The sequence below is a fragment of the Harpia harpyja genome, chromosome 1 (assembly GCF_026419915.1).
Source record: "Harpia harpyja isolate bHarHar1 chromosome 1, bHarHar1 primary haplotype, whole genome shotgun sequence".
Classification (NCBI taxonomy): Eukaryota; Metazoa; Chordata; class Aves; order Accipitriformes; family Accipitridae; genus Harpia; species Harpia harpyja.
This window is the reverse complement of record NC_068940.1, coordinates 42,274,864-42,290,208: the sequence shown is the minus strand read 5'-3', so window position 1 is coordinate 42,290,208 and position 15,345 is coordinate 42,274,864. Positions and strand designations below refer to the sequence as shown.

The 15,345-nt window shown below is 45.9% G+C and overlaps 1 protein-coding gene across 1 annotated transcript in view; it reads left to right on the top strand.

The window, feature by feature from the left end:
- The window catches only part of PPP1R16B (protein phosphatase 1 regulatory subunit 16B), a 64,983-nt gene that overhangs the window by 40,995 nt on the left and 8,643 nt on the right, over nt 1-15,345 (top strand). Inside the window, exons 3-6 of the mRNA XM_052789576.1 lie at nt 9,056-9,126; nt 11,188-11,333; nt 13,577-13,680; nt 14,002-14,126. Coding sequence (XP_052645536.1) covers nt 9,056-9,126; nt 11,188-11,333; nt 13,577-13,680; nt 14,002-14,126 — 446 coding nt within the window. The remainder of the gene's footprint in view (nt 1-9,055; nt 9,127-11,187; nt 11,334-13,576; nt 13,681-14,001; nt 14,127-15,345) is intronic.

Here is a 15,345-nt window from a genome sequence, read left to right as displayed (position 1 = left end):
GACCAAATGTGCTTCATTCTCCATCTTGGTGATGACATCATTCCTGATTCATAATTAAATGAAGCGTGCTGCCACACTGCAAGCCCTTCAGCTGACCTTGCTCCCCCACCTCTTGCAACTCACCCTCCCTGCCCAGCCCAGGTCCTTGATGTGGTCAGCAAACAAGTCCAAGCCAAGTGGTGGAGACCTTCCTGAGGGAGCGATACCAGCCGAGAGCTGCTGCCGAGCCACAGCTTTGGTTTCTCTTTTTAAACATGCTCTGTCAAATAGAAGGTTCACCTTGGGGTCTGGTTGCCGTCAAAGCTGTTAGTGTTGAGACTTCAGCTGCTTTGCCCAATTCCTCTCGGCTGAACAACGGAGAGGATGGGGGAGAGGAAAGGAGAGTTTTCTTGTGCTTAAAGGGTGGAGCTGGGACCTGGGACTCAAGGGCACTGTCACAGCTGTGCCATGGACTGTCACTGTGACCTTGGCAAAGAAACCTGAGCCTCCAGAGTCTTGGTCTAACTCGGGCTGAGATGTCACATCTGTGAAACGAGGTGAATACTGATTGTAAAATCCCAGGAGACAGACTGGAGCTCGCTCTGCTAATGGCAGCAGCCAGCGCTTTCAGAGATCTCTGGATGAAAGGCTCTGTTGAAATTCAAATCTCTGAATAGTGTAAAATTTGCTGCTGAATAATTGCAGGTTGCAAAAACAGAAGGGCTGCTAAGGATCAACCGATGCTTCTCTGGTGAAGTTCAGGTTGCTGCTAAACTTCTGTGAAAGTTTTCTTTCTGTAGCATTTGCTTTTTAAAAGGAAACCACAATCTCTCTTTATCTGACAAAAAAAACCAAAAGAAAGGGGAGGACTTACTGCTTTTATAGGCATTTCCCTTCCAGCACTGCATGGCAATGCAGTTTCCAGTAAGAAACAGTGCTGTTGAGCAGGGGGTGATGTTTAGCAGATTACACTTTAACTCCTGGCGTGTCCCATGCAGTCTCCGGTGTGGGGTAATGGTGTGAGACACATCTGGGCTGGGTTTGACCTGGGGCCTGGCACCAGCTCCTGCTGCTGCCGTGTCACACAAAACTGATTTTGAGAGGGCTGCATTGCAGACCGTGCCCTGGCATACCACGCTTCTGCCTTACACAGGCGTTCAGACCTTGGCTACGTGGCACCCTGTTTCATGAATGCAGTGATCCATGGGAACAGAGCTAAGGATGTGATTTGGTCCTGTATGTCTTAAAGATCTTCATCCCCAACGTACTCATGCTAAACTAAAGGGACAAAGTTGGAGGGGGGGGGGGGGAACCAAAACATGCTGATCGAGGTCAGAGTGGATGCTGCTGAGGGTGGAGAAGGTACCTAAACAGCCAGAGCAGTCGGAGCTTCTCTAAAGACCAGGGCAAGGTTAGAGATGCACAAGAGAGAAAAGGGGTCTCTGAAGTGGGGTGGGCTGAGGAGTAGAGAAGGGGGAGAGCCTGGTCTGCTGGCAAGCTCCTGGGCTGTCAGCAGGCTGTCGCGGTGGGGAATCGTTTTGTATTAATTCAGGGCAGCTTGAAAAGCAGATATGTATTTTCTCACCCCTCCACCAAAACCTCTTTTCTGTTACTCTAAATAGAAAGTTTCCTGTTTTATAATTGAGACTCTTAAAAACATTCTTGTGGTTCAGGTCAACATACAGCTGCTTAGCTGAGGCTATAGGATGCCTGAAATACGAGCTGGGGCAGAGGCTGTTGACTCTGGAACCTAATAACACTTTCAAATGGCAATATGAACTATTTCCTGCTACACAGAGCATATTAGAGTATCCTCTTGCAAATACTGGCAGGCTGGCTCTGCATGGAGCTTGGGGGGGTATTGCAGTTCTGCTCCTCAGATCACCTGTTATGTTATTGTGTTAATGTAACTGGGGAAGCTCTTCATGTACTCAGACAGCTGCAAAAGTTTACCTCCTGACACCATTGCTCCCTTTTATCTAAACACTTCTTAGGCTGTATTAAAGCCAATTAAATTTTTGCTGCATTTCCTTTTTAGTACCCTGAAAGATTTATTTTCTAGTAAGCTTAGTATAGACATCACAGGTGATGACTGCTGCATGTCTCAGTAGATAGGTTTTGGTCCAATACATCAAAAGTAGTTTCTGAACAGGTATGTAAGTGGGATCCTCTGTGTTACTCAGATAAAAGGCTTTGATGTTGTGTTGTCTGAATGGATTTGCATGTGTTGTCATGACTTCCAATAAGAGCTTTTTGTAGGAAGAAAGCTGGAAGTAGCCAGAGTAGTAGGAGAACAGGAGGTCCTGGTTGAGCGTTTACTGACTCTGTAGGTGCCCTTCATCTAACTCGGCCTGAAACATGAAGGGAAGCGAGATGTGTTGCTTGCCTGCTTGCACCCACCAAACCCAACATTTCAGGTGCAAACTCAAGAGATGGAGGATGCAGGTTCCTATTGAGCCACTGCTGGAGGACGTGGCTGTCCCTCATCCCTCATTTTCTGTTGGTGTTCTTTGCTCAGGCCACTGGCTCGTGTGGCTCTGACTGCAGTGGGACGATTCCCTCTGTGCGTTGTCAGTGCCTTCTGCTGAGCACCACTGCACCCTAAAAGCCAGCATTGCTCTGCTCATCACTACAGCTTCTGAGTCATCTTTGGGGAACTTGGCCTTGGTCTCCTTGATCCATACCTCCATAAGTCTGACTTAAATTTTTCTTTTAGTACTCTTTAAATGAGCACCGTTCAAATATTTACTCCAAAATGCCTCTTAAAGAGAGAAGAGGTTCTTTGGCAGCCCAGGTGTCACTGTTGCAATGATATTGGGGAATCTGCTTTCCTGGCTCCCTGCCGACAGAAATCCTACAGGCAGCTGAGCCTGAAGGTTATATAAAACACTCATCCCTTTTAAAGCCCATCATCTGTTTAAAAACCATACCAAAATGATTTATTTGTTCTTCCAATAACAGATGAGGAATGGGAAACCAGGAAAATAATCTCTGACTTTACTTTTCCTTTATGTATTTGGTATCTCCTGCATGGACCAATTTCACTCTTAGTCTGAGGAGCAGGAAAGGATGAGGATGCTTTTGAACATGATGCTACATCCTTAGAAAGGCTTCTCAATTGGCAGCATGCTCTAATTTTTATTTTCCCTATTGAAATGAATTTGCCTTTGTTTCTGCTGCTTCCTTTGAGCATTGTTGGTTGCAGATGGGTAACTTGCACTCTGTTACTTATCTGAGTAATCCTAGGTGGATGGCAGCCATTAAAGAAAGATGCTTTAGCATCACTAGCACTAAGTGGATTATCAGAGCTTGAAGTCCTGTAGATGCAGAACAAGAAAAATGAGGGATGCAGTAGGGTTTGGGTGCCTGGCAGTGGCCCATTCATCCAAGACGCAGCTGTAGGTGGCTGTCCCCTTATAGTATTCTTCTTGGTGCTCTGGTACTACAATGATGGATAGCGGTCAAAGCATAAAGCAAAAATTGATTGAAATAGACACAAAGAGAGGGAGAAAGAATTGGACCCTCTGCGTTAAATAAGTGTATGAGTTGTTGACAACTCTCACTTGTTGTCAGAATAAAACTTGTGTACGAACCGGGCCCCAAGATCTGCAGAAAGAGCCTGCCATGTGAAGCAGGCTCCTTGGGGCTACGGAAGGGTATGCCCTCTTAAGCAAGAAGCATCAAAATCAGAAATAGATTTTACTTGAGAGAAGCAGCACCTGGGCTGAGTGTAGCTGCATGAAATGTCCTTGCCCGTGTGAATATGGCACGAAGTGGTTGGGGCTCTGCTGGCCTCTTTCCAAACTTCCAGATTTTGGGGGTATGTTAGAAGGAATGTGTGTGCCCAGCTATAAACTAGGTGGGAAGTGTCTTAACAGGCTTTGAACCTTCCCGAGAAAGCTTGGTGATCAATCATGATGGGTTGTCTCAGTTGCTAGCTCAGCAGGCAAGCTGGGCCATATTTATTTTTAGGTGTACTAAATGTTTGAAGCTGTCTAAATGTGGGGTTTTGTTTTCTGTGGGGTTTTTTGTCTTTCAAAAAGCTTTAGGGAGATGCGGAGTTTATCACTGGACCAGGATGGGCTATCGGTTGTACATTGCAGGGAGTGGAGGATAAGCTGAGTAAGTTCATCCTGTTATTGCTCAGGGTTTAGATATGCTCTTAAATATGAATATCACAGTATGCTGTGTTAGGAAGCCGGATGCTTTGCTGGCAGAGCGCTCATAGTTTCAATGCTGTTTTTCTGGCAATGTTTCTCTTGTGTAATAAATATCTCTGCAAAACCATAGCATTAAAAAATGCAGCTTTGAAGTAGCTGTGCCCATCCATAGGACCATGCCTGGCAGGCTGGGGATCAGTCTTTCTAGACCTTTGCCAACACACCTGTGTGGCACAGATACCACCAGTATCTCACTACAAGTAATGCTGGGAAGACTTTCTTCCACTAGGCTGGGTTTTTGACTAAAGCTACATTTGGGTGGAAGTGACTTCTGGCAATGTGTGAAAGTGTGCATCTTAATGCAAGTGAAACTTCTCTTCATTTTATTCAGTGAAATTAGGTATAAACATACAAGAATTATTCTACTGCCGTAGAAACCTCAGTACAATAGTAGCTTTTAAAGGTAGCCTGAGAACCAAAAAGTGAACTAGAAGAGTTTAAATATTTTCAAAAAGAAATTGTTGAGTGCAAAGGATCAGGATAAACCTAGATTTTTAAAAAATAATGGCCCATGTGTGGGTGTAAACTTGGAGCACACAGGTAAGCCTGCTTGCCAGTATCGACAGTTTGCCACTACATATTTTTAGGAGGAATCAGCACCTCCTGTCAGAAAGGTGTTTGTTGTTTTTTTCCCTCCCTGGTATCCATATCAGTTTCAGTTGGCTTTTTCTCTTATGACTTCTTAATACTTGAGGTTTGCAAATGCTGGGTATAGATGGGAGTGTAATAGTATCCAGAATTTTATGGTGTAGCTTATTGACTTAGGGGGAACTGCACTGACAAAGGTGTTTTTTCTCCATGGAAAAGTCTTCATCTGGTTTAGGAACTTTCCTGGAAAAGCTGTTTCTAGTGTAAACTCAGTGGGAAGTAACTGGTGAAAAACCATAGTGCTGTAATATGTCTGCAGGTGAGAGAGCTGATTACCCCACCTGAATTTTCCTTAGGGACTTTGCAATGGTTTTTTTGTCTTCCCCCTGATTTATAGGTTTTAGGGAGAATAAGCGAGGCTTGGACATGCTTGGGAGGAGAGGGAGCTCCTGAGAAGTGGGTTTGTTGTGTTTGGGGAAGAGAATCTGTCTGAGGCTGCCCCAGGACATGTGATGGAGGGTGACTTAAAACCTAGGATGTATTTTCACAGCTGTTGTGGGAGCTTTTTCCATTTAACACAGCACAGATGTGAATGATAAAATATAAATTGAAGATTAATGTACAGCATCTTGGCATGTGAGAGGTTCAATTATAGGCAGAGCAAGCAGAATAATGGAAAATACATTTGAGTGATTGTTCAGTTAATATAATTTGCGATTAATTATTCACAATTTGTCCACCCAGCTCTTATTGTAATCCTTTTCATTCCTTCATTTGCTATGTGTTTGAAACTGCTTCCTGCAACTTGTGCTTGACATGTAATAAAGTATATCTACGCATCCAGCCCCTTCTCCCCACCTGCCCCCTGCCTGCATGCAAAGAAGGACAGATTTTAAAGAGCTCAGCATTTTAGGCACTGAGCTCTCTTTAAGAAGTTAATCGTAAGTGTTATAGTGGAGGCTGCTGCCTGCTGAACCTGCCGATGTGACCCATAAAAGCCCGTTCTTTTGGGCTCGCTGTGACCTGAGCTCGCAGGGGAGCTTGCGGAGGACCCATTTCCACACTATACCTTGTGCCTATGGGGGGAATCTTCCTTTCACGAGTGGTGTGCTGGGGCTTGAGCTGACAGAAGGCGATTGTCTGGCGTCAAGTGATTAATCTGTGTCTTTCCGAGCTGAAGCGTATGCTTCCTACCTGTATGGCATCATTCGTGCCTGGAGGTGGGAGGAGAAGGTGTTGAGCTTTGCAGCGAGGCGTGCAGCACCGGCAGGCTTGAAGAGAAGCACTTTGCTTGCTCAGGTCCCTGTCCCTTATGTTGTGCATTAAGCAGCGGAGCGGGTCAGTGACAGTGCCACAGCCCTGGAGCTGAGGGTCCAGCTACCAGCACTGCAAAGCGTTGCAGTTGTGTCCCCCCTGTCCTATTCTTAAGGCACTGGAAAACCCACATTTCTCCTGAAGTTTATCAGAAAGGAGGACTTGTTCTTCTCGGCCACGTGGGAGGGGCTGTTCTGGGTAGTGGGCATGGCAAAGATGTCCATGTCCTCCTTCCATGCCCCTCTGCAGGTCTGCCCACAGGGAGCGGGGGGTGATGAAGCTGCTCTTTGCCACCCCATGTCCTGCTTCTGGGGGTGGTGGGTAGGAATCGGGGCTGTGTTCTGCTACGAGCTTGGTGGGATGCTGGATAAATCCCCTCACTTGTAAAAGTGGGCATATGCAATAGGAAATCACAGCTCTTGGAGACTTCTGTCTCACTGTTGGGATTTGTCATCTGGAGCGTGAGGAATACTGAAGGCAACATCCCTCTGTCTTTAGAGAAAAGGGCCAGAACTTGTTGCTGCCCAGCCCTGTGCTCCCCCCTGCCAAACCCTGAGATGCAAACTTCAGCTTAGGACTGGCTGGAAAGGAGTCTGATCTCTTTTTCAAGCCATGTTTGCCTGGACTTATTGGTACCACATCCATACCTAGCTTCATTACCTGACTTTTCTGTGTCTTTTCTGATGTCTCGTGGTTGTCAGTCTTTGGTGTGTTGGGAGATACTGGGAAATGTTTTGAGGGCTGTGGTGAGCCGGTCCTGAGGGCAGATGGGAGCCAAGGGGCGGTATACTGTGAGTGTGAGGGCTGCTGCAGGGGTTAGTGGAGAATTCAAAGCTGCTTTAGGGTAAGATAAATCCCTCTCTGAAACTTAACCCTTCAAGGACTCTTACAAGCTCTGTCAAGCCACGATTGCAGAGCGTTCAACACAAAACCCCATACTCCATAACAAGCTGGGATTTATGCTACTGCTTCTTCTCATGGATGGACAGCACTTGTAAGGTTAACCTGCCAGCATCTACTTGTCCAAATCTCCATAATCAGGCAAAACATGATTATGGAGCTGCATGTCATTAGTACACAATGGCTCTTAAATGACTGAGATTGAATTAAAACCCTAATGGCAGAGCATCCAAAGTAAATAAGAGACAACCAGATCCACTAATGAATGGCTTGCCTATCACTCAGCTTGGATTAGGAGAGCAGGAGCTTGGGGCTGGCCAGAAACAGTAGAAGCACAGGCATTAAATTGAATATACTGGCTGGGGTTCAGCTCTCTTATTACTGTCAAGCATGCAAGTGTCGGGGGGTGTGAGTTGAGTGTAGGCGTGGGCTTCCTGCACTGGCCTTTGAGCTGGAAAAAACTCAGGCTCTTTGGACTTGCCGCGGTGGGGGATGAGTTTTGTTCTTTGTGGTATTCTGCTTTTTTGTATCAGTTTCATTGAGCAGGTGTCAATGCCTTGAACATAAATTCCAGCATTCATTTTGAGTTGGGTGAAACAATCCTGTGATATAAAGTGTTTTATTTCACTTCTGTCCAGTTTTGCCTTCCTTTTTGATAACATCAGACTGGTGGCTTCCAAACAAAATTTCACTTGGGTTTCGATTTGCCTTTCTTGCGAGTGCATTTTCCGGATCTTTTAAACAAAGCTTCATAAATCAACATTGATGTCATTGTGGACATGTTTTCCATGTCCTACTTTGGATGCCAGAAGTGCTCTGACCCCAGGGACAGCCCTGCGATGAGTTTCCCTGTGGATGTGCTGGGGAAGGAGCTCCCTCTAACAGTGGGACAGCGATCAGTCAAAGGCAGCAGCAGCAGCAGCAGAGGCTGCAAGATGCTTTGGGAGCGACCAGCCTTGCAGTCGTTTTGATTGCCAGCTCTGAAGATGGTTATTGCCCTTTTAGCTTTGTTAGTGTTCCTTATTTTGCAGCTCTGGTTTCACTTAATGGATGCATCCTTGCCATCAAATAAGATGGGTCTTGAGTATCTGTTGCTACCCTGGCCCCAGGGAGATGATTATGAACCTCTGGCTTGTGCCTGTGCTGTCAGTGACATCCGAGGTGGGAAAAGCATTAGGTAGTGAAATCTCTGGAGAAAAAGCAGGGAATAAACAAGTAAACAACAGAAGATGGGTATAGATCATCAAGATCTGTCAGCAGTGTTGAATTTGAAGAGTTCCTGGTGTTGCTATTAATTTACGTCCTCTGCCAGCCTTATTGCTATTACCATGTGCAAGATCTGTACCTCAGAGCAAACTTTATTTTTTACCTAGGGGCTAATGACATTTCATGTGTTTCAGAAATTTGCATTTTAATGGAATAAATCTTATCCTTTCCCCCCAAAGCAGCAATTAAAAAATAAAGCCTCTGGGAAACTTTCTTCAAATACCCAACAGCTCATGTGAAGTGGCCAAAGCAACCCTGATGTATTTTAGATGTGGCAGGCACCTGAATGTATTGGGCTTCTCGTCCCAGACTGATAACTTCTTGAGGCAAGACCTCGTCCCTCCTAGAGTGGGATGTCTCTTACGGTTATAACTCAGGAGCCCAAAATCACCGATTGCCTTTGAGTTCCCCTGGGCTGCAGTGTGCAGAGGTTGCACTCAGATGTTGCAAAGCACAAGATAAAAATATAGACTGTTGCAGCACAACCTTATAAAAATGATAGCTGTAATAGCAGTCTCCTTTGGAAGGAATTTGGGGGAAAATTGTATGCTGGTGCTCTCTGCTGGATAAAACCAAGAAGGCTTTTTTCTCACTGGCACTGCAGTGACTGTGGGTTCACGCCAGTGTTGGGCTCTTGGCTGTGAGGTCTCCTGCAGCTCTGCCCACACTGGAACACCCTGATGGTGCAGGTTGCCTTTGTCTTGAACTGGCCAGGGCTAGCTGAGAGCAAGAGATGTGTTAGGATTACGGTTCTGACTCTTCTTTCCTCCTGTCTCCTTCCCTTACAGTGTGTTACTTGCTGAAGAGCAATGTCAGCCCAGACCTGTGCAATGAAGATGGATTAACTGCACTGCATCAGGTGAGGCATGGGAGGAGGCTCCCTGCTGCTCTGCACTGTCACATCTTCCCACTGCCCTCTGAGCAGACCTGCCGGGGTAAACAGAGAGAGCTCTTGTATTTCATTTTTTTGTGCAGTTAAAGCAGTGAAACTTCACTGTGTTGTGGTGGCGATCCTGTTTCTTGGGGAGCAAACTGAGATGAAACACTTCTCTTGCTGTATCCCAGACTTTGTGCAGTGATAAGAGCTCAGGAATTGGGGCTGGATTTCAGAGGCAAACAACATTTCTTTGACCCTTTAGTCTTTGCAGGGCTGGGCTATAAACTCTTAAAGCAGATCAAATCAAATTGAGAGACTTTGGCAACTCACGAGTTTTGAAACTGGTTTAAATAAACAGTGTGCAGGATGCTTGGAGAGCCTGCTGCTGCTCTCTGTAGGCTCAGGGACTTCTGAAAGTCTGTATGAGATGGCAGCAGCTGATCGCCAGTAAAATACAGCCTTGCTATAGTGGTGTGTGAGCCTGCGTCCTTCCTCAGAGCCTCTGCACTGATCCCGTAAAGGTTTTTCTATTCTTCTTCTTAAGGCCCCCATCCCCACCCCTCCTCATGAGTCCTGATTTTCAGTGCGAAACCACCAGCAGAGTCAGCCTGCAGAAGGGCCGTGGGACTCGCCGTGCCTGGCAGCTGCTGCCTCCGCTGCTGCAAAAAACAGTGGCGTGGTTGTCACACTCGCTCTGGGGGTGGAATGGGGACTCCTGGTTTTCTTGCCATTAGTCCCTGCTGTAAATGCTCCCATTGACTTGAGATTTTGGATTCTTCTGCAAGTCGCTTGCTCTCTTCAAAGCTGGATGGATGGTTGCTTAAAAATGCAAACTGGCTTCTAGAAGGACAAAAGGTCCCCACCACCACCACCTCTCCAAAGAGATGTTACTCTGCACACAGAAATGCTGACAGCCTCATTGCTTTCCCCACTAGGTACTGAAGCCATGGAGAATCCCACCTTGCCCACTGAAGGATCAGTTATTGTAAAGGTGCATTTGGGAGTCGAGGTGGGAACTTTGCATCCACTAGAATTAACTGAATCCCTGAACAGAGAGAAGCTCCTAAGTGAACACTATAGCCCATTAGCAGTGGCTTCCAGTGAAGGATGCATTTACACTTCTGTGATAACTTGGCCATGTGACAGGCATGATTTTAACCTCACTTCCATATACAGATAGTAAACAGAAACAGAAATACATAAAGGGTCCTTGTCACACAGCTGCTAAAATGCTTGTTGTAGGTTGTAATTCAGCCCTATTACAAGCCCATACCGCAGTGCTGAGCTGTGAGTCTCCTATGTGGGTCTGCAGTCGTGCGTAGACCACGAACAAGCTTCTTGCACAAGAATGAATCTTATTTTAGTGTCTTTATCATACACACATTCATATCAAGAAGTGAGCACGAGGTGGATCAAAGAGCAAATTCCACCTCCCCCAGAGGAAAGCGGTTGAGGCCCTTCTTGCGGGTCGCCTCTGGGACTGTGGTGTAAATGCATCGAGGATGCTGATATTTTTCAGGAAATGAAAGTTGCTCTGTGAAGTACCTCATAATTCTGGGAATCCAACTTGCATCTCTTCAGATAACTGTGGTAGGTAGCGTGAGCTGCTGAGAAGACTTTTACTCATCACATGCCAGTGTGTGGGATTTTCCCTAAGAAAAGGGAATGTCAGCTTGTCAGCTCATCCCTTGGTATGTGGTTATACTGGTTCCATTGAATTTCTGCTATGTTTGCTCTTGAATATGGAAGAGCCAGTGGAACAAAAGCTGTGTGCATATTTGCTATTATTCCCTGCTGGTTCTGCCCCCAGGCCAGAAGGCCCTGTAAAACACCAGTGACCTTCAGTCTGTCCAGCGTAGGTGTTCTGCATGGTGGCTTTCTGACCTGCTTGCGCTCAATTTGGTGTTTAACTCTGTTGGAGGTGCTTGGTGCCAAACACTGCAGGATAAAGTAGGTCTCCACATCCAGGTACACTGGTATAACTGAGCCCTCATCTTCCCAAAGTTTAAAAAAACCAATCTGTCTGCATCTCTTCCTCACCAGTGCTGCATAGACAACTATGAAGAGATAGTCAAGCTTCTCCTCAACCATGGGGCCAATGTCAATGCGAAGGACAATGAGCTGTGGACTCCGTTGCATGCAGCAGCTACATGTGGTCATATCAACCTGGTGAAGATCCTCATCCAGCAGTAGGTGGCTTTTTGTGTCTGTCCCTTTCTGCAGACCTGATTCTACACACAGCTTCTGTGGATGGAAGCCAAGACTGCGTAGTACCTTGCGAGATTGCAGCGGTGGTGATTAGTCCCTGCTTTCAGGCTGTTCCTGGGATTCCTTCCTGCTTCAGGGAAAAGGGGGTGGAGGAGGAAGAGCAGAAAGGCTGAGGACACACAGTAAAACCCTAGGTGGCTTGACTCAGTTTCATGAAGCTTCTGGAGCCTGGGCCAAAATTTGCCACTTTTTGCCTGTACTCTGGTGTGTACGTGTCTGTGTGTGCTTGTTGAACCATGCTTGCTGGATGGGTAGAAATAAGAGCAGCCAGCAGGATCTACCCTCAAGCTCTTAAGCACAACTTCAGGTCTTCCAGCTACAGTCAAAGACACACTGATGTAGAAGGACAGCAGCATGTTTGTACAGCTCAAATACTTGGGTGAACTTTGTGACCTGTCTTACTGGCTCTTAATTAGTAACCAGTTAGCTTCTTGTAATGTGTTTGTTCCCCAGTGGTATGACAAGGGGTGCTTGCACTGGACCTTTCACTTGACTTTACCAAGGCCCTAAAGCTCAAGTCTTTTCTAGATTTGCCAGCAAGGAGGAGGAAGCCAGATGTGTTTTGAGCTGTATCATGTGCAGCATTTAATAAGCACCTGCTGTGAATCCTGTCTGGAGCAGATAGTCCTGACTCTGTATGGAGCCCTCTCCTCTGTTTCCCAGAGTGATGGTGTAGAGAGCAGAGTGTGCTTTGGGAGCGTTAACATGCTGCCTTGCACAGCAGTGCCTGCTGCTTCTCCCTCAGGGAGGGAGACTTCTCCCTGTGATGCTATCATCTGGGAGACTGGCATTGAAAATATGGCCCTTCTTCTTTGGCTGTATAATGAAGGAAGTGGAGCAGAGGATGCAAACAGTCATCCCTTGGACGATGTTCCCACTTGGGTTAGGAAATTTTTTGGATGGGAGGCATAAAAATGGAGAAAACAAATGTAGAACAATATAGTGCATTCCTGACTCTTAATTGAAGATAAGGGAGTGTCATGGGGATGGGTGGCAAGGTGAGGAACTGGAGTTTATGGCCTTAGTTGTCATAGACTGCCCTGTGTTGAGTAGTTGCCAGCAAATTTGGACTCTAATGTCATAATCCCATGCTCAGAAACAGTCTTCCTCTGGGCTTTTGAGGAATGGGGTGATTTAATTTGTTTGCAACAATCAAAGTTGTCCTTTACAGGAGGTGTCACATATCAAATGACTGGTTAAACACTGCCTTTGAAGGCATTGTTACTGGTGATGGGACCTGGAGCCCTTGAAGACCATCAGAGGAAGTAGCCCACAAAAGATGTCCCATTCCTTGCTTTCTTATTTGCTGATTAAACTAACACTGGTACTTTGCAAATGTGAATTTCAATGTAGTTTGCTCCGCTCAGGCAGAGGGAAAAAAATAAATAAACAGGAATCTAAATGCAAGTGGATACTGTCTGCTGTCCTTCCATGGCTGTCAAGGTAGATCAGAATTCAGCTGAAACTATTTAACAGCTAGCTAAAGTGGCACAGTTCAGAAGGTGCTGGAAATTTTCTACTATGGGGGAATATGGGGACAGTAATCAATTTAGCTGGCAATTTTACTTCCAAATAGTGACCTCCCAGAGGTCAATAAAGCACTTAGAGAAGTGTTTTTGGAAAATCAGAAAGAAAAAATTCACCAGTTGACAGGCTATTTTTTTTATTGCTATTTTTTGCCAACGTGCCCTTGGCTAGGTGGAAGGCTCCCTCCACCATTCAGCCCCTACCTTTCCCAACTTTTCTGGTCCTTGAGAACTTTTCAGTGAAGGACTGCCAGATGCCCAGATAACAAGCACCTGGTAGTTGTTTGGCATTATTATCCAGAAATTCAGCAAATAAATCACTTCTGTCATTGAGAAGCTGCCAGTCTGTCCAGTGCCAGGATCAGGAGAGGACAGGAATGGCCCAGTGGCTGATGTGCCCCATAGCCCATGAGGGAGGTGTAGCATGCTCCCTTTCATCCACTTCTGGACTTCATCTTTCCCATTCATAGCTCCATGGCTTTGCTTCAAATCTTTCTTATCTCACACAAATCTTGGTGACATTTGGGCAACTATTAAACTCCAGTTAGTTTTTGCTAAGCATTTATCCCAGTGTTTGGCACTGTCTGCTCTAGGATGTCTGAGGTCCTTTCTTGTGTAACGCCGCTTTCTCCTTGCAGTGGAGCAGACTTGTTGGCAGTAAATGCAGATGGCAACATGCCGTATGACCTCTGTGAAGATGAGCCAACTCTGGATGTCATTGAGACTTGCATGGCCTATCAAGGTAAGGAGACTGAGTTCATGTAAAATACAAAAATGGGTCAATGTAGTACTAAAAATTACCTTGTTTCTCAGCTCTTGATTTGCCTCTGGAGAAAAGCAGAGAGCTGCTGCCTGGCATAATTTCTTGGAACCTGACTCTGTCTAGTTTTTCTGATTCCTAAATAACGACGAGGGTGAAGGGCAGCTGACAGTCCCCTCAGCTACGTAGCCTCTGAAAAGGATGTGAGGTCATATCAGCCAGGAATCATAAGTCTAATTTTACTCAACCAGTGGAGACAAAGACCCTTTCCAACTCTTCTCCCTCTAACTGGAATTTTAACAGGGATTACACAGGAAAGAATCAATGAGATGCGGGCTGCTCCGGAGCAGGTCATGATCTGTGACATTCATGACATACTTGCGACTGGACAAGACCTGAACAGGACTGATGCCCAAGGTGCTACGCTGGTGAGTGAAACTGTGGCAGCTTCAATTTTGCCTTCCTTCAGCCCGTAGGTTACGAAACCTGCCCTGTGGCAGGAATTACAGAAAATCAACACGTACAAGTCACTGAGAGGAGTGAGGAAGCTATTTTGATCTTTTTCCCTGTTTTAGTTTATTGTCGTGTAGGAACAGGTGCTGTCCATGAGTACAGCTGACAAGTTAGTGTCTAACCCTGTGCTTTTTGAAGCGAATCCCTTGTTCATGTGAGCTCTTGTCAGTTGTCCAGCAGCTCAGGTCTTGCAGCAAGGCTGCTGAGATCCTGGGTCCTGTCTGACAGTGGCTGGTACCAGCAGCTTCCAAAGAAAGGTGCAAGAAATCCCACAATGAGGAGTTGCAAAACATAGCACTTCTGCTGACCTCTGGGGAAATGGGACTGAATGACCTCCCAGTAATGTCTTGCTTCTTGCTAGTCTCATAGTCTGATCTGACCCCCATGGAGGAGACGTGAGACTTCTCTGGTTTTCATGGGAGCAGGACCTGGTGTTGGGCACTCTGAAGACTTTCTGCCTCCTCTTCTTTCTGATTTGCATAGCATCTGGCTCATACAGAGTGCTGTGTTTATTCACATAGGATGGCATCTGGCCCTGAGCAGAGGAGAGCACTCAGGACAAATGTACAGCACAAACAAGCTGGCATCTGATTTGACTGGACAGGGACTGAGGAGGCTGAACAATCCTAGTCCTGTTCCCTTCTTTTTCACCTGCAGACGTGTCTCTTAAATCCTTGCTTACAGCAGTCCCAACTTAGGGAGAGTTCAGTAATGCTGTCTTAGGTGTTGGGACTTTCATACAACCTTGGTCACTTGATGCTTGGGTCCAGACATAACTGATATACAGGCCATTTGGTGTCATTTGTTTGATGGCCAGACCATGGCAGTGCATTCAGATTTCTTAATCTAAATTGTCACCTATAACATATATCAGAAGTGTAAGGGGAGGGCATCCCTCCAAGATAAACTTGGATGACTGAAGCTTTTATTGCAGCTTATTTTTTTTAATGCATTTTTCACTTTAACAAGGATTATATACATAAATTTAAGCAGACCTCTTGGCTTCCCTTTTTATATCACCCCCAAGTGATTCCTTGTTAATTCATACGGCCTCTAGAGGGTATGACCCAGTGCCATGGAATTTATGTAGAAATTAATTGAATTGCCAGAAAGCATCAGAATTTATTTCCGGAT